This window comes from Notolepis coatsorum, assembly GCF_963971535.1.
Source record: "Notolepis coatsorum genome assembly, chromosome: 2".
Taxonomy (NCBI): Eukaryota; Metazoa; Chordata; class Actinopteri; order Aulopiformes; family Paralepididae; genus Notolepis; species Notolepis coatsorum.
The window spans coordinates 185,898,828-185,918,910 of record NC_140166.1 but is presented as its reverse complement, the minus strand read 5'-3'; the positions used below and the strand labels follow the sequence as shown (position 1 = coordinate 185,918,910).

Here is a 20,083-nt window from a genome sequence, read left to right as displayed (position 1 = left end):
ATACAAATTCCAGGATGTCCTCAAGAGTGACGGATCTTACTCTATGTTTAGGTATCTTGTGTACTGTGAATAGAGTGCTTGAATAAATAGGTGTGGCTGTAAGGCCCCCACTCCCACAACTACACTTCCTATAACTCACCACTAGATGGGGATGCAGACCATTTAGTTTCCTACCTATGTTCAGTTCCACAATGGGCATTTTTACATCTGACAGTGTAGAGTTGTGGTCTGAGTTTCCAAAATGGCTTTTTAAGGAAAAATGTGTTTATTTTTCCTACTAGCAGGCTAAGCGCTCAGTCATTTATGCCTAAATGTATCTGGATCCACGTTGATGGTGTTGAGAGACAAAGACATGGCTCTTTTATGATGGACGATCTCTAGGTTTGGTGTGTCTGTTCCCAGCCCAGAATATCTCCTCAGGCTGAGAACCACACATCCACCAGAGAATGTTGGCCCACTCTCCCTGGTGGTGTCAGATAGCAGTATGATGTATGGATCTCACCATTTCGCCCCCAAACAATTGCTTTGGACAGAGTGTACTATTTTTCAGGGAGTACAAAAATAAATAAATGCCAAAACACTTTACAGGGCACAGTGGTTAAATAGGAAACTTAACTGGTTTCTTCTCAGCAAATAAACTGGCTTTATGGTGCATCTTAAAACTACTGTGGCAGCTCAAGGCAGTTATTTGTTCAAAATAATAAAACTGTCCATAACCCCTCCCGTAAAACCTCTAATTTCACATTAATACAACACAAATGTCATTGAATTGATTTTCATCAGCACAGTAAAGTACTGATTCTTTAAAGTTTAGAAGGATGTTTGAAGGATTTGTTTTTTCAAGACCATATATATATACTATATATATACATTGTTTTAATAGATTAGCCTATTTATTTAGAGATTGACTGAAGATTGATATTGGAGGATGTTTTGCCATCCAGTGAGGCTATGTTTTTAAATATGAGGCTTTTTGACAATGAAACACTGTTCTTAACTTTATATAAGCTTACATATCTATTTAAGTCAATCGAATAATGGATTTGGAAAGTGAATCCTAACAGTTTCATGAGGTTGAGACTGTGTTTAGACTAGAGAAGACTGGAGGTGGACTGAACAATAGTTTTAAAGTGTAATTTCACAATCAATCATAATTCACATTTAGTTCCCCTGCTCTTACATTTTGTCCATATTTGCATACATGAGCAACTCTCTCCCAAAGCTGGAAACAAGCCAGTGAAGATTGTATTCTATTAGGTTATCAAGTGATGGTTTTTGGAGCAACACCATCAACAGTAAATAGCAGATGAGTTTAAAGGGGAATACCACCCAAATGAAGAATTCATGATGTTCTATCCGTAGCAAAGGAAAGTTACCATTATTTGTGAACGTGTGCTACTCTCTCCCAAAGCCAGAGACCCAGAGAAGTAAGATGCAAACTGTCATCAGGTATAAAGTCTAGAGATGAGATGCTCAATTTACAATGAATGTGCGACTGGTAGTTAGTTTGAGATTTATACCCAAATGAGCTTAATTCTTTTGTAGTATTCTATATAGGGGGTGACAGTGGCTCAGGAGGTAGACTTTTTAGACTATAACTTTTTTATATTTTATATTTGTTTCCACTACTGCACCTTAAGTTTGAGTCTCAAATCTTGTTGTATGTCTGAAACAGAACATGCACCTGTATACTGGGAACATTCCCCTGGTCAGTGTCACCTTTACCATCTCTCTCAATGCATTGTCTATGGAGCAGATTCTGGCTTTTTACCTGATGACATCACAAGGTTGGGTTTTAGCACTCATTTATTGTTTGGACAGTCTTAGACCATAGTAATCACATGTATGACTTCTTAAATTGGGTGGCATTCCACTTTTAATAGATGCTGTGACAGCAGTACCCAAGTAAACTTTTCCAGGGATATGGATACCATCTTATGGTTCAAAACGGTGAGCATTGCTATGAAATAAACGTTATTCGTGTGTAAAAGACAAAAAAAAACAAAGTGCACTAGAGTCGGCTTCCATTACATTGTTAACGATCTCGCTCCAGGAAGTATTGATTGATAACATTACATGGTTCTCTCTGGATTCTAGCTTTCTGAGAGTTGCTCTCGATCACAAATAACTGCTTTAACTCTAGGCATTTGTGGGAATGTGAATTTCCTTCAAGGGTGGACTTTTTCCTTTTTTAAATATGGTAACTATGAGCCACAACAGTCCGCACTCTATATCAGTGACTTTTGGCAGGGACAGGGCAGTGGATGAAAATGCTGGTTTTCTCGGCTCTGAAGCTTAACATTCATTTCCTTGCTCTGATAACAACTCTTTGTACTTTCAAAACACCCTTTGACCACAGCCTTAAAGCCTGAGTCTCTGCTGTGTTTAGGCATGTGCACACACACACAGACACCCTTGCACACACACACACACACACACACACACACACACACACACACACACACTGTACTCGCATGTCTTGGGGTCAGTGATTTTGTATGACTATCTAAGAGATAGTTGTGTAACTGTTTGGGTGTGGGAATGGAAAGGTGTTTGTTTGTCTTCACCAGACAAGATAAGAGGACGTGTCTGTGTTCTTTTATCATCTCCAGGAGGTTGAACTCATTCTTGGTATCAGGGAAGGCCACAGTTGCCAAAACTGAATTACTATAGTTATTGATGATATAATGTTTGTTTGCAATGTTTGCTGGAGCCACTTCATCCAGAACGGCACACCCCGGTCAGAGAGCGGACACAGACACAGAGAACAGTCCTTTGTAGTTTAATTAGGATCACATGATGGAAGGAGAGTGATATCTCAGAGTGCTTTCCATCCAGGTTGTAAGGTTATTTCATGAACGCACTCACTGGGAAAGCAGACAGCAATGGAACACATGGGCGGCAAGATGGCCGCTGTATTTAAACCCATTAGGACCCCTGGGCTCTCCAGAGAGATGCCCAACTATAAATAATAGGACCCCTGGGCCATCAAAGAAGTGCCTGAATGGAAATAACAATACACAGCATAACAAATAGTGGGGAATTTACAACAGCCGTCCCCAGAATAGCATAGCTATTATGTAAACAGTCAAATTCCCTAGGTGGCTATGGAGGTCTCTGGATTGTCATCGTCTGCGACAGTCGGGTCCGGAGTGTAGGACACTTGTGGCAGGGAGGCGTCCCGCCGCCCCATCAGTAACCTGTTGTCACAGGGTCCGGATCCGTGATGTCTGATGACACATAATGGCGGCTTAAGGGGCCCCAAACGGGCAGGAGGTATTTCTGCCATTGTTGGAACCACCGGCTTCCACCTCCACTTCCTACATCCTGTGCAGGTCCTCTGGTGATGCTTGATGGCCCGTCTTCCCCACAGGACCCAATACTGGTGCCTGATCTCTGCGAAGGCGCTATCGGGCCCTGGGTGAAGTAGGCGTGCATCCACATCCTTGATGAGGAGTTTTGTCACTGCATGGCCAGGATCGAGGACTATGGGGTGGATGTCAGTGGAACAGGAGGTGTCCAGGTGACGAGAGCGTTCACCAGCTCGGAGGCACTTAAGTTCCTCTGGGAAGCAATCCGCCTGGCTGGTCTTCAGCAGGACGACTTCGGTGTCATGCAGGTTAGGTTGAGGTAAAGAGGAGTCGGCCGCCGCCCCGTGATGGGTGAATCATGACTCAGACCTATTCACCTCTTCTTCACCCAGCTTGGGAACACATCCTCCATTGATGAGGTGTTGGATCTCTGCTCCATTGATTTTAACGATTGGCACCACCTTAAGGTACACATTTCCTCCTTGTCTGGAGTTGGAGAGCGAGGCACCATCCTTTGGTGTGATGAGGTAGGCGCGGGGACCCGGCTTGGCGATTGCATTGAAAACTCTGAGGTGGACCTCCTGGCACTCACTGCATGCTTTCCTCAAGGTGCAGGCATCTTGTTCGTGGCTGGTACGACCGCAATTACGACAACATTTGCTATCCACTTCTCAACCTTTCCCGGCGAGCATTGGACAATGTCTGGACACTGCGATAAGTAGTGCTCGGCACTCCTACAGAAGAGACCCATCCTCTTGAACTTCTGCTTCTTGGCTTCTGATCGAGATGTCTCAGCAGGCTGACGGCTGTCTTGTTTAGGCTTGACGGAGCCATAATAAACTGAGAAAGGCTGGTTGCAAGGTCTGGGTGGGGGAACTTGCTTGTGTCTGTTAGAGAACTGTATCCCTTCCATCCGATGGCGCTGTGCCATTCTCTCTGACAGTCTTTGAGCTTATGCCTTTACCCTGAGCCAGTCGGCGAGGTCTCGAAGGTTGTACAGGTTTAGGCTAGTCGTGTTGAGGTGACCTTGAGCCAGTAGGTGCTCCACAAAGCCGTCCCTCACTTGCATAGGGAGCTTACACAGGAGCCGATCCACATGGCCGGTCGACATGACTTCCATCCCGTTAGGTCCTTCCAGCGATGTCAGCATTTCCACTAGCAAGTCGATGCTAAGGGCGAAGCTCTGGAAGGCTTTGGTATCTCCTGCTTTGAGATCAGGAGCGTTCAGTATTGCTGCAATCTCGCTTTGTGCAAGTTGATGTGGCTGTCCATATTGCCGCTGCAAGGCCTGCATGGCGGCGGTGTAGGGTTGCGCATAATGCCTGCAGGACTGGGCTATTAGCTTAGCCTCATCCAGAACCAGCTGCTCCATAAGTACACGGTACTTGTAGTGCTCAGAAAGTTCAGGGTGGGCATCGAGTAGGTGGTCCAGCGCCATCTTAAGGTCAGTGAATTCTTTCTCGCTGTCATGGACCAGGTTAGGCAGTTTAGGTTCAGGGACTGGCTGCCTGGGAGGCTGGAGAGCGTATGAATCCTGTAGTGATGTATACTGGGGCTGACAGACATACTGGACCGGTGGAACTGGTACAGAATAATAGGGTGCTGGATAGGGCTGTCTTAAATACTTCGAAGCTTCGAAGCTTCGTTCGATGGCACAAGCTTCGAACATTAAAAAAAAAAACGAAGTTAAATTTTTTTTTTCTTTTTTTTTTTTCAAAAAAATTATTTTTATTTTTACTTCTGTGTGTGTGTGTGCATGGGGCCATTGGGTGGGGCCGGGGGACAAATACACTGGAGGAAAGGAACCCAGCTCGGCACTGCCCAAATTATATCATCACTATTGCCTGTTTGAAGGATATCATCCTCAAACACATATACACCACCTACACGCCTATTCTCAGTCCTTGGCCCACAATGGTGGAATGAACTACCCACCCCAGTTAGGACAGCCGAATCCCGTCCAATCTTTCGCCGTCAACTAAAGACGCACTTCTTCAACCATTATCTGAAATAAAATAAAAAAAATCTAACCCTAACTAACCTTACTGTCATGCATTTGTCCTAATAAACGAACCTACACTGTAACACGCAACACTTTGATGAATATTGTTACTCAGCTGATAGAGTTGTATCCTTCCTGATGACCTGTCGTACAAAACTTGTAAGTCGCTTTGGATAAAAGCGTCAGCTAAATGACTAAATGTAAATGTGAATGTAAATGCCTTGTAGAATTCCACACATAAGAAAGAAAGATACTGGGATGAATAAACAAAATAGGAAATAAAATGTAGAAATGCATGCAATACATAAATAAATATGAATCTCCATATATGAAATAGAACATTTAGATAAGGTGCTACTGAGATGTTTTGGTGAGTTCTTTGTTTTTTTGTGGAAGTAGCCCTTCTTAAAAATGCATGAACATTCACTGATAATTGGTCTGTAGTGGAGTCTACAAGGTCTACATTGCCGGACCATGTAGAATCCGGACCTTGTAGACTGACATAATTCTGTGCATAGTTTAGTGACTTTAGTCTACACAGGCCATATTTCAAACAATCAAAATCTTACTTCATTCATCTTAAACATTCTTGATTTGGGGGATTGGTAGTTCCCATGAAATCTGAAGTTGTTCAAACGACAACAGCGATCCACCTTGAATTAAATCACACAGCCGTGTTGGCTGCGTCACAGTCACGAAAGGGGCTACTTAATTCATTAATCCAATCCACTTTATTTATAGAGCACATTTAAAAACAACAAAGTTTACCAAGTGCTGTACAAGTCCCACAACATAAGATAAAAAAAAAAAAATATATATACATATAAAAATAAAATAAATAATGAATTAATTTTTTTTTAATTCGAAGCTTCGAATTAAAATCGAAGCTCGGCCCCGAAGCTTCTATTCACAAAAAAAAATTCGAAGGTCAGCCCTAGTGCTGGACCAGGTGTTGGATGCACCAGCTGATAGGCTGGCTGAGTCAATGGAGCAGGCTGAGGCTGATACACTGGTTGTGAATGGTGGCTCAGTTGGTGTGGCAGCGATTGATGGATTTGCTGAGCAGGGATGACTAGTGGAGGCTGATATGCTGGTGTTTGATGGTGGCTCAGTTGGTGTGGCAGCGATTGATACACTTGCTGAGCAGGGATGACTTGTGGAGGCTGATATGCCCTCGCTGCTCCGACAGCGGTTGTGAATGGTGAAGGCGCCACTGTCCAGGAGGGTAGTTGATTGGTAGACTGCTGAGGTTCACCTGCTGTATGTTGGCCCACTGGCTGGAGAGCAGCAGTGGGTAACCGTCGCGCAGGGTAGAGTGCTGTTGCAGTCTGGGGTTGATAATTAGGCTGTGCAGGCGTAGCTGTAGTGTATTGATATGCTGGATATGCAGATCTCATTGGCGTAAGCTCATACCGGGTCTGTGTTGCCGCTGGTGTGCTGCCATGCATGCTCGCCACAGTCGATGACACAGGCTGGTTTGACTGGTAGGTAGGCTGGTAACTTGGTACCGTTGGCATTTGCTGGCCCACGTGACCCACTGCTTGCATCGCCTGGAAGTCAGACTGGCATGACCAGACTCATCGTGGTGGGGGCTGGGGGCTTAGGAGCTGCTCCGAACAGCGGAGGTTACTGTCGGCGGTAGAGACTGAGTCGACATGTAGGCTGGCTTCCTTTGGCCCGGTGTACAGGTTGTGGCTTGAGACTGTAACGTTGCAGTTGATGGGCACAGCAGAGGTATTAGTGGCAGCGAGTTCGACCATGGTGAGCGGTCGGGTGGGACGCCCAGACTATGACGTGAAAATTGTGGTGGAAGACGTAGGGGCATGGTAGAACAAAGTCCTCTTGCGTTGGAGCTGCCACCTGTTAGGCTCCGACTGTGGTGGCTCTGCTCTGATGGGGATGGCGATGTGAGCCCCACACACACGTCCCGCTGGTCAGGCCGGGTGTTAGCATACAGTGATGGGTCCCATAGTCTCGCCTGATCGACTGGTCCTGGCAATGAGAGGCAGGGAGGGGGCCCGAGCGCAGTGTGGAGCTGGTCACCTGTAGTTGCAAACTCGGTCTGCAGGCTGAGTGACCGCAGCTGCTGTGCGCTGGCACCTTTGCTGTCATCTTGTAGAGGAGCAGTATTAGGCATGAGGGACTGTGGTAAGCTAACCAGATAGCCTTGCAGGTGTGCTGGAAGCTGTCGCAGCCTTCCTCCTCCTTGTCTTCCATTATCATCTGCTGCTGTTCTGTGTGTCCATGGCGCCGTCGTGGGTGAAGTACTCCGGCTCGAAGGACCAATATTGAAGATATAATGTTTGTTTGCAATGTTTGCTGGAGCCACTTCATCCAGAACGGCACACCCCGGTCAGAGAGCGGACACAGACACAGAGAACAGTCCTTTGTAGTTTAATTAGGATAACATGATGGAAGGAGAGTGATATCTCAGAGTGCTTTCCATCCAGGTTGTAAGGTTATTTCATGAACGCACTCTCACTGGGAAAGCAGACCGCAATGGAACACATGGGCGGCAAGATGGCCGCTGTATTTAAACCCATTAGGACCCCTGGGCTCTCCAGAGAGATGCCCAACTATACATAATAGGACCCCTGGGTCATCAAAGAAGTACCTGAATGGAAATAACAATACACAGCATAACAAATAGTGGGGAATTTACAACAATAGTGCTATTTGATGATGTTGAGATTTATATGATGTACCTATCAATTATTGTATCCAAAACTAGAAGGGTTGGTTTACGAAAAATGTATGCTTTTTTTTTTGTTGTTCGAATTTTGCTCCAAACCATATCTTAACTCATTCAGCGCCGGCCATTATCTTTATCCCGTTCTAGCTAGGCCATGCTTTAAAGATAGGGGTGCGTCACCTTGTTTGTAGAGCTATATCTATATTCTATATTATAGCTATGGAGACAATACTATGGTCATTTGACAGTCAGTATCTTCCGTTGAACATGCAAAAAATTATAAAAATGTTCATGTATACGTTCGTGCGGTGAATATTGTATAATTTCAGAGTGATCCGGGCTAATTCCTGAAAAGCTGAGTTATAGGGCGCTACGTGAATTCTGCTAAAAGCATTGGCGTTTCATCCCTGGACACGCTACTATTTCCAAATCAAATGTATATAATAGGTATTATGTTTCATCATGAATGCATGAAAGGGGGGGGGGGGGGTAGTTTCTGATGCTTTGATTGCCAGTAACGGCATTTGTTTTGAACACCACACACGCTGATCAGCTGGATCGATATGAAATCATTGCAGGATCAAGGTGGAATTGACGTCAGATAGTCCTTACCTTTGATCGGGGCTATTCCAAAAAGAATATTCTAATTGTTTGATCATGATTTCCAGTATTGATGTCCATCTGGTCCACGACATAATCCTAATGTCCTGGACACGTTTCAATGTGATCGAGTGAACCTCTAGGCTTCCCTGGACTAAAATGCTCCGTGCGGAGGGGTTTAAATGTAACACACGGTCTGGAACAGGGTTTACTGCACTCTCTATACTGTCACCTAGCAGGATCTGGCCGGTACTGCACCCTCAGGGTCCCAGTATGCCTTTTAATGGCAACATACAGGTCCGTGACATTGAATAGAATATTAAAAAGGAAAAACGATCCAAAAACTTTTTTTTGGCGCTGAACGGTTGGCGAGCAAACACGTTTATATACGTGGTTGGCCGTGAATGAGTTAACGTGGACATACTGACTCACAGTCTACCATGAGAATGTTTCATTGATCATTGTAACCAATCGGAGAAGCTCAAAGGGAGTTTAGTTGAAATAAGCACGAAATCTAGAGGGTATTTTAGTGATTAGTCTACGTGGTGTGCTGTAGTAACCTTGAATTCCACTTTGGACTAATGGGCATAAAACTGTGGGCTAGATCCACAAAGAATGGATTGCACGGTGCAAGTTGCACCCTTACTTGCACCTAATAAAATGGTCATTCAATCAATCAATCTGCACTGTGATTGATTGAATGAAAATGTTATTAACAGATTGCAGAATGGGTACAATACAGTACGGCTCAATACACACAATTGTTAAGGGGATGCAGACCAGAGAAAGACTTTCGTCTTGTTTACATCAGGGTCCCCCATTTTCAATTCATAATGAATTGTAAATAAGGGTGCAACTAGCACCGTGCAATGATCCATTCTTTGTGGATCTAGCCGTGTGTGTGTGTGTGTGTGTGTGTGTCCATAAGCAACGGTACGAGTGGAGGCGAAGGGAAGATGAGACGAGATACAAATATTCTACCAAACTATATTTGTTTATTTTCAGTAGGTGTTCGTTTTATTTGCAGAATATGGACATCGATGTTTGAGACAATATCAAAACAAAATAAAACAATGACATACCTAAGATGTATAACAAACAAAATTATACAGGAAAGAAAAATAATCCTGTAAATTTTCAGTAAAAACAAAACAAAAACTAAGACGTCTCACATATTTCTAGTGCATGTCTGTCCATTATCTAATCTTTGGCTTGTTCTTGGTCCAAAATCACATTTATAAACAGTCCTAAACTAAATATTAAGCAAGGTAATCCTTCTTCCATGTAGAGTCTAAGGTCCTAGTGTTGCCAAGCAGGGATTTCTGAATAACTAAGACCACTAACCAACAACATGGAGACTATGGATAAAGATGATAAAACAGTACCTTTTAAAATAATAAATGATTAAAGGTGGCGTAGCGGAGATTGCGCTCGTCACCAATGCAGGAGATGCTGGGTTCGAGCCCAGCTCTCGGCGTTGCCACCAGCTTGGCTGGCCGTTCACACTAATACAATTGGCAGTATTAGGGGGTGGGGAAGCTGGCGGGTGGGAATCTGGCGTTGTGGACAGCGGGTCCCTACAGGTCAGGTCTCGGCGCTTGCTAAGCAGGGCAGGACTTGGTGGAGAATAGCGTGCCCTCCCACGCGTTACACTTCACCAATGAGAGTCCTCGCTGCCAAGTGAAAAGACGTCACTGGCTGTCGGTGCACGTCTCGGAGGAAGCGTGCGATCGACTCGGGATGCCCTTGTACCGACTCGTAGGAGAACATGCATACAGTAGCCAGGTAGGGGAGGGGGGGGGGGGGCTTGGCAGAACGACTAATTGGGACAGGGAGAAAACCAGAGAAAAATCAGAAACAGAAAAAGTAAATTATTATAATAAATTATTATAATAAAAGCCCTTTTTTGGAAGGGTATTACATTGAACTTTATGAAACAGACTATCTGTATTTATATCATCATTTCCATGGACACTGAATAAGCATGACTGGAATGACGCAGTAAAATTAAATGATTTCACTTTTTCCAACTCATTTTCGGTTCTTCTTCAGAGTATAGTTGCACTGGTTTGTTTACTTCCTATTTTGAGATGTTTGAGAGTGGAACCTGAGACAAGCTTGTTGTGTTGTCCAACTCTCTGTGTAGGAGTGTGAGCCTCTCTGTGCAACTTTAGAATGGAATATCTCTACACTGCTGCATCACTGGTAAAAGAAAAGATGTATGTATGGCCACGTTAAGACTTTTAACATTGTTTTGGAGCGAAGTTCAAATGAAAATAATAAGTCTGTGACAGAAATTTGTACACATTGTGGAACTCACATCAGTTCTTGTCGCTCAAGATGCAGAACTTGTTCTCTGCACACAAAAAGGCTACGTAGGCCTGATGTTCCGGCTGGCTGGGCTCCGTCTCGGTCTCGGTCCCCTTCTGAGTGGCTACCATTAACCCTCATTAGTGCTAACTATCTTCACATGAGTACACACTTCTCTGCCCCCTGTCTCTCCCAGTTAGTCATTACTGTCCAACCTGCCCTGCTGAAAACACACACACACACACACACACACACACACACACACACACACACACACACACACACACACACACACACACACACACACACACACACACACACACACACACACACACACACACACACACACACACACACACACACACACGCACACCAAAATCATATTGCCCTGTATGACTTTGAACTGATCCATCAACTTGAGTAGATTTCTATGAATGTTGGTCCTGCGTTGTTACTACAGTAGCTTGGGTTTCTGTCTGGTCAGTCTTCTGCCATTTGCTGCTCCAGTGATCATAAATTGTCACTAGGAGCAGTCTGTATTTATCCAGCCTCTCTCACATGGCTCTGCTAGATATTCAGAGAATGCCGTTGTCTGGCCTGACCAGATGTTTCTATATGCTACTTCGCAGTCAAGACAACCCAGTGAGAGAGTCGGCGATGGGTGGAGAATGGAGATGTAGTCGGCAACGCTGTTTGAACATCATCCAGAGAGAATAAAATGTGCTCCGAATGTGTTGCGGCTTTTATTTATTTATTGAGTTTTTTTTCCACTCTCGTCAAACCAACTCCGTGACCTATTACTAGCCCCACTACTCGTTATTCTCACTACCACAGTGAAACACATTTCAGTATACGGAGTAGTACTGTGTATACTTAATTTTCCAGCTGCCATCGAATCAAAGTGAAGTGAAATATTTGGAACTGCGCGGAACCGAAGATCACCCGGAGAACGTTCCCGCCTGCCTCGCCTGCGCCGTGTGGTGGAGCAGGCCTGGTAGGATCAGAGAGGAGAGCAGGGACCCACCCTCACGTCATAAATTACTGAGTTCTGCTGCAGTTCATGTGGCTTCTTCCCTTTACCCCCCCACCCCACCCCCACCCCCACCTCCCCGGCTGCACAAACCCCCTCATCACCACTTCACTCTATCATTAGCAACCAACAGATGGGGAGAGGGTGTTTTTTTCCTTCTTTTTCTTCAATTTCAGTGCAGGCTGCTGGCCTAAAAAAATGATTTTTGTGTGTATGTTGTCAGTAACACAGTACACACAGTAACACACTGGAACAGTAAAACTCTGATCTTAGGAGTCCATGTGTACTAAAATGTATACATATCGTTCCAGCTGCCGCCACCTTTCAGTTCACTTCCTGTTTCTTACGCAAGTCATTCAAGCCTTTCTTTGGCTCCCCCCACACGTCATACATCCCTGGTTTTATTTAGTATCTCACTTGTTGGAATCACTTTGTGCTATGATGTACAAGCATGTGTTGTGACATTAAGTCTTCTGGTGCAGGTGGTAGAGAAAACCAATCCGACGGAGGCGGTGGGCGTGGTCTGTAAGGTGGACGGCCATTACCAGGTGGTAGAATACAGCGAGATCACTCTGACGACGGCCGAGAAGCGCACCTCCGACGGCAGACTGATGTTCAACGCGGGCAACGTAGCCAATCACTTCTTTACCCTGTCCTTTCTCAAAGACATCGTCCAGTAAGTCTGACTGCACACCGTACATACGTAGGCACCTTTTATCCTTTCATACAAGCCTCTGTCAGCTTATATGGGGGCGACAGTGGCTCGGGAGGAGTCGTCTGGCAATCCGGAGGTTCCCGGTTCGATTCCCGCTCCTCCCGGGCAGCGTGTCGATGTGTCCTTCAGCAAGACACTTAACCCCTAATTGCTCCCGATGAGCAGGTTGGCACCTTGCATGGTTGCCTCCGCCGTCGGTGTGTGAATGCGTGAGTGAATGGGTCAAATGTGAGTAACTAATTGTAAAGCGCTTTGGATAAAAAGCGATATATAAAAAAGCAGCCATTTACCATATGTCACGTTGGGTTCTGCTAGCCCGTAATTTACATTTACATTTAGTAATTTAGCTGACTCTTTTATCCAAAGTGACTTACAAGTTCTGTACGACAATTCATCAGGAATGAGAGTGGTGTTTCTGTAAATGTGGAGCAGCCGCTCAGTGACCATTTTCCATTCTCTGCCTCTCTTTTTTTCTTTTTTTTCCCTTCTCTTTCTTTTTCTTTCTTTCTTTCTTTCCGTCCTTCAGGAAGTATGAGCCTCAGCTGCAGCACCACGTGGCCCAGAAGAAGATCCCGTATGTGGACACACAGGGGCAGCTGATCACGCCAGACAAACCCAACGGGATTAAAATGGAAAAGTTTGTCTTTGACATCTTCCAGTTTGCCAAGTGAGTTGCAGTGATTTTCCACATGGGGCTCGAGCATGTGTGCTCACACGGGCATAGAACTAAGAGGAATAGAATGGGGTTTTCACCTTTTTATTTTTATTTTCTTTATGTTCTCCTAGATTGAAGAGGGCAGCAGGACTGCTTACTGTAGATCTGCCATGGTGTCCCTGTGGACAGACCTCCCTCACTTCTAGTGTTGTTCAAAGACCATTACATATTAGTGAAAACTCTTGCGATACCAGAGAAGTGGCAAGTATTTTCAACAAATTAAGTAATACGAGACCAACATCATCCAGAACCGATCGTGGACTAAACATGTCTTGAACCAAGCAATCAAGTCCCCAACTAATGGACTATAAAAGGAAAGCCATCATCCTCAAATCCTAGCCTTCAGGTCCAGCCTTGCTCTAGCCATCCCCAGGCCCTAGTATGGCCTCCAGGCCCAGCCTTGCTCTAGCCAGCCCCAGGCCCTAGTATGGCCTCCAGACCCAGCCTTGCTCTAGCCATCCCCAGGCCCTAGTATGGCCTCCAGGCCCAGGAGACCCGGCCTGCCAAGCTCCTTCAGAATGGAGGTTAATACGCAGCTCCTTCATTCCTCCACTGTTGCATGACATCAGCTCTGAGTCATGTTGCTACTAATAGAACTTTGCATCTAATGAAAGGATTCCTGTCCTGATTGACCGGTGGCAGAGCTGCAGTGGGACATGGTTGGTCTGCTCTCCTCTGGAACTCATTAGGTTTATTCAGTATATTCTATATTAGGAAGAATAATGAATGTGTGTATTGTTAACACTTTGGTTGCCAGGCTTATGTACATCATTATACCCTTCTCTGCCAGCTCTATTTGTCTATGGATAAGTTCCCCTTCTTTGCAGGGCTATAACTTTTTAAATTGTATTGCTAAATTGACATTACTATGGACCATTCAGGACGTAGGAACGTTATACTTTTTCATTCACATATTCATACTAAAATACGGTCTAAAGTATAAGTATGTTTTTATCGTTTTCTGCAGCTTTCTCCAGAACGTGATTTATAGCCCTAAATGCATTATATTGATGATCAAATACAGTTTGATAGCGATCTGCGCGAGATAAAAAATTTCAAATGGACGTGCTTCTAGAAGTTACTACTTATCACCGGATGGGGGGGGGGGGTCGTTTATAATTCCGTGGCCAACGTTAGATGATTCATCTAGTGTGGGTGATATGATCATTATAGCAGTTAGTATCGAACACGTTAAAAAAAAACGTTAAAACTCACCGTAGCTTCCTCGTAGCGTTGGCCGATGAGCGTGGAGCAGAAATATTCCTATTATGGGATGTTGAAATATGCGATCCATCTCCAGGTTGTATAATAGTATATACGTCCAAATCATGTTGTTTATCGAGTTATTGGTAACGGATTGCTATCCATTGTGTCTAGCTCGGGTCCCGGGACTATTAGCGAGTGATCGGACCGAATTGGAATGAGCACCAGCTTCCGTTTCCTGTTTCCGGTTTGGGCGATCCGCCGATCGGCCACCAGATGGCGCTCTTGAACCGTTGGAGAGTTGAGAGGGGATCAACAGTAGATCTCAAGTCTCCGGGGGAGAAATATGATTGCGATCACAGATTTTTGAAATATTGATATCAATGACGTGGTACGGCGTCTTTGGCATAATGAGCATGGCGGGGAATGACGTGTTAAGGCGTTTTTGGCAATCAAAGTGTTAAGGAATCGGATTATAGTGAAAACAACGCTGTAATACAAACTGCTCTACCAGTGTCAGTCTTTTGCCAGCAGACCCTGTGTGTGTACACTATGTACAGTGTGTGTGTGTGTACACTATGCACAGTATGTGTGTACACAATGTACAGTATGTGTGTGTGTATATGTGTACACTGTACAGTGTGTGTGTACACTATGTACAGTGTGTGTACACTGCACAGTGTGTGTACACTATGTACAGTGTATGTGTATACACTATGTACAGTGTGTACACAATGTACAGTGTCTGTGTGTACACTATGCACAGTATGTATGTACAGTGTGTGTGTGTGTGTCTAATACATGCACGTTGATGTGTGTGTCTCCATCAGGACATTTGTTGTGTTTGAGGTGCTGAGGGAGGATGAGTTCTCTCCCCTTAAGAACGCGGACAGCCAAGACGGTAAGGATACGCCCACAACCGCCAGACACGCCCTCATGTCCCTCCACCATCGCTGGGTCCTCAACGCGGGGGGCCACTTCATCGACGAGAACGGCACACGTGTGCCTGCTATTCCCAGGTGAGTCCCCGCGAAGCCAAGACGTTGAACACAATCTCTTGTGTGATATATATATATATTTCTATCAAGCACGCAAGGCATACAGGTCAGGTACATACAAACGATATGTACACAAACACGCACCATGTATGCTGAGTGGAGTGGTTATGTTGCTTTTTGCTGGTTCCGTGCAACTCTGCTCTTTTACCCAAAGCACTTCGCATTTCACACTTCTGTATTCATGCATATTTATTGGCTTTATTTGTTAATATTATAAACATATCGTTTTTTTTTTTTTGCCTCACACTATCTCACTCCCCCCTCCCTCACTGTGGTGTCACTCCTGTGTGTCCCCTATGTAATGTTTCCAGAGCCGGAGCAGCAGGCAGTGTCACAGATGGTGTCAACATGAAGTAATTATCCCCTGTGGTTCCTGGCGTGCATGGTGACGGGGCTTTAGCTTTCTCTCACTTGGCGCTCACTCTCCCGACACACCTGCGCTCCAAAATAATCTCCAACTTAACATGCCGTTTTAATCTTGCATCGGGTCTTTATCCTGTTTTCTTAAAATTAAGTGTAAAAATCGGCCGGTTGTTTTCTCAAAACAAGCCAAATGGCCTTGGACGAGAAGGGGTGACTTGACGTAATCTCACCTGTTTCAAGACATTTCTTAAAGGAACACATCAACATTATGGGAAATGCATCTTCTCCAGAGTCATACAAGAAGGTAGATACCGATTTTCTCTCTGTGCGTTCAGTAGAAAGCTATGGGGCTACAAGCTAGCCTATCTTAGCACAAATTAATTGAAGCGGATACTAGCCTAGCCTAGCTTAAAACTCCGGGAGAGGTGTTTTTGGCCAACAGCTAGGCTAGCTGGTCCATATCTGCTTCCATTAATTTGTGCTAAGCTAGGCTAGCTTGCAGCCTGATCGTTTTCTACTGAATGCACAGGAAAGTGGTATCTATGTTATTTTCTGACTGGAGAAGACAGTAAGCGCATTCCCCATAATGTTGACATGTTCCTTTTAAATCCAATTAAGTTGGAGTGGAACAAGTAAGATTCTCTGGTCCCATTGGCAGTTGTTTTCACCTGTTTTCTGAAAATATGATTTTAAGACTCAATACAAGCTTAAAACACTTAAAGGAAAACTCCAACATTTTGGGAAATTAGCTTATTTAACATCTTCCCTGGAGTTAGACAAGAAGATACATACCTTTTTTGTCTCTGTGCGTGCATTTAGCTTAGGGAACAGTCGCTCCGTCAGCGTAGCTTAGCTTCATCACTGGAAGTGGGGGGGTTTTAGAGCCTGACGTTCCCTACAGTCACCAAATACACTCCAAATACAACTCCAAAACGTTCCTGTAAACATGTTGTGACCTGTGTATTTACCACGTGGAGAAATAAAAAATAATTGAATTCGACAATTACGTTTTCTAAGCAGATATACTCGGATTTTTTTTTGCCGAACGACTCCTCTCTGAGCGCAGTCAGTGATTTCTACGTGGAAGCCGTGTTTGTTTACATTCTCATTAATTCAAAGGATCCGAACCGATTGAAGTTTAAGGATACCATGACTTAAAATCCTCTTACCTTGACGATTAAAAGCCTCCCCAATTTAGAAAACAGTAATCCAATGGCTGGTATTGATAATATACTACTAACTACTGCACGCTCGGAGCTAACCGGAGCTAACACTAAAGCTAATATAATGACTTCCTTTCTGGGGGGTTTCAAAATAAAAGAGCGACGTCTATAGCAGCGGAATACGTTTATTTTGTACATTATCTACTTCAATCGGTTCGGATCCTTTGAATTAATGAGAATGTAAACATGTTCCGAGTATATCTGCTTAGAAAACGTAATTGTCGAATTCAATTATTTTTTATTTCTCCACGTGGTAAATACACAGGTCACAACATGTTTACAGGAACGTTTTGGAGTTGTATTTGGAGTGTATTTGGTGACTGTAGGGCACTGTAGAGAACGTCAGGCTCTAAAAACCCCCCACTTTCAGTGATGAAGCTAAGCTACGCTAACGGAGCGACTGTTCCCTAAGCTAAATGCACACACATAGACAAAAAAGGTATGTATCTTTTTGTCTAACTCCAGGGAAGATGTTAAATAAGCGAATTTCCCAAAATGTTGGCGTTTTCCTTTAAGTTTTATTTTTATTTTTTTACGTGTGGGAATTGTGTCAAATAGGGCTTGGGAAGTGGGTGGGAAGTTAGACAGTTGCTATGGATGCCGGTCGCCATCTTTGGAGGATCACTTACATCAATTTGCATTGAGAAAACTGCTAAATGGAAGGGATGTAGAAAAAGAAGGATTTTAACCCAGAAATCAGCCTCTCGACACAGTCAATGGGAGTGATCCTCTACAAATGGCGGCTCCCAAAAATATGACGTCATCTTCACATTCCCTATAGTGTGCCATCACTTCTTTTCCTCTCTTCCCCTTTCTGCCGTGGCCACTGCTCCAAGGAGCCATGATGGGTGAATGCAAAATGGCGGGGCACCTTTCCCAGTTTCATTATGATCAGTGTGGATGAAGGGAATGAGTACGGATCTCACTTTCAGATTATTGGGGAGACACAGCCCTGACGACTGTCTCTATGGTAGAGTCCAGCGGCAGAGGTCATATGGTGCTGAGCGGTCATTTTATCGGTCAGATCATTGTTACTAATCCCTGGAATGTGATGCATGCTGGGTAGTGGGCACTGGGCACGCTTTCTTTTACGTTCAATGATTACTCTGCATTTGACGATGTTCCTGTCATTTATTTTGTCTGTCCAATGGTGAAGGCAAGTTGAATGGATAGCCGAAACACCACAGATCGATGGTTTGCTGGTTTGCTTGATTGTACCTGACAGTCCGGTATTAAGACTTGCTTATGGATGGGTTCGTGAGATTACGGTACATTAACATTCATGGTATACTGTAAATGTTTCAAGTGTTGGGTGGAGCTACGGTTCAACCACGTTGTCTCTGATCTGTTTGTTTTCTTTTAGAGAAAGTCTCTGTGGGTCAAATGACAGGAGATAATCACTGACTAGTCATGTGTGGGAATGATTATGCCCTAATGCTTTGCCTTGGAACTCTAATCACTAGCCACAGTAGAGCAGCAGCTGGTTCTGGGAGACACAGCTGCTTCTTTCAACCATCGTCCCTTTGTGTGCCGATTACTCATCCACCTCCTTCTGTGTTCTTCTCTTCCTCCCTCACCTCGTTCGTCTTCAACACAGCCTGAAGGATGGAACCGACCTGCCAATCAAATGTGAAATCTCCCCACTGGTGTCTTATGGAGGAGAGGTAAGGGGGCGGAGCTTAACCGTTTGTGTTTTCTGTTCCTCTATTCATCCCTTTCTTTTAATGTTCACTCTGTCCCTATAGGAGCTATTGGGGGGGGGGGGGGGGGGGGTGCTAATTAACTGATTGCCAAACAATAATGTCCTGATGATGTCATATCCTGTTTTTGTTTCAGGGTCTGGAAGGGCTGGTGAAAGGACACGAGTTCCGCCCCTCTCTGGTGATCGATGAGAACGGAGCTCACGAGTTGGTGAAGAATGGATTGTAGAAACGGGAGATGGAAAGAGAGAGAGAGAGAGAGAGAGAGAGAGAGAGAGAGACAGCCCAAAGATCACTCCCATTGTCTCTCTCCCTTTGAGGGGAGAAAATGTGATGTCGTTGCTGTGCAATAATGTTGCGTCCATGTGCTCTCAAGATGCTGCTGGGGGAGGGAAGAAAACATGTGTCCAAGATGAGCGAATGGCCTGAAGTATATCATCTTACCATGTAGCACCACGCACTGGATGTCAGCCATGTGATGGTGGGAACGACTCTTGAAGAGCACTTGAACCCGGCGTGATATGAAGGACGAAATCCCTGTTGAACTGGATGAGGCAGTCTGAAGACGCAGCTATTTATTTTGCTTATGAGACTTATTTTTATATGGATGGAGAGATACTGTATAGGTGTTGGTGGTGATGACGGCCACATACTCATTTTACCTAGTGATTTCTTTTGTACATAGATATACTATAGGTGCAATAATAAGACCGAAATCACATGATCAAAAGGATGATTTTTACTAACGTGTAAACAACGTTACATGGTACAGGGTGGTGGGGTTATTTATGATATCCGCTTGACTTCGGCTTGTCATATGGAATGAAAATAAGATGCTGTCCAGCTTTAAGGGACATCACTCTTTCTTTTCCATTAACTTTATTAAAGAAATGTCCTACATGGAAAACGCTACTGTGTGAGTCATCTGTGTATTTATGTTTTTTGTTATGATTGCTGTGTGTCTACACACAATTTTGCACATATACATTTACAATAGGCATTTGTATTTTTCCTGATGGTTGTGTGTATGTGTGTGCAAGTACTTTGAGTGCACATCAGTGTGGCCTGTGCCTGTAGTGGTGTTTTTTCCAATCATAGTTTCCAGCACATGGTTTGTGTTTAGACACTGGGCAAGAGAGCTCGATGCTATACCACTGGGCC

The 20,083-nt window shown here is 44.4% G+C and overlaps 1 protein-coding gene across 2 annotated transcripts in view; it reads left to right on the top strand.

The window, feature by feature from the left end:
* Window positions 1-19,823, top strand: part of uap1 (UDP-N-acetylglucosamine pyrophosphorylase 1) — a 37,830-nt gene extending 18,007 nt beyond the window's left edge. The window contains exons 6-11 of one of the 2 annotated variants that reach the window (XM_084337760.1): window positions 12,428-12,621; window positions 13,187-13,327; window positions 15,409-15,597; window positions 15,948-15,989; window positions 18,820-18,886; window positions 19,059-19,823. In XM_084337760.1, the coding sequence (XP_084193886.1) occupies window positions 12,428-12,621; window positions 13,187-13,327; window positions 15,409-15,597; window positions 15,948-15,989; window positions 18,820-18,886; window positions 19,059-19,151 (726 nt within the window). In that variant the 3' untranslated portion in view covers window positions 19,152-19,823. The remainder of the gene's footprint in view (window positions 1-12,427; window positions 12,622-13,186; window positions 13,328-15,408; window positions 15,598-15,947; window positions 15,990-18,819; window positions 18,887-19,058) is intronic. The other variant, XM_084337761.1, reaches the window with a different exon arrangement.
* The last annotated feature ends 260 nt before the right edge of the window (window positions 19,824-20,083 follow it).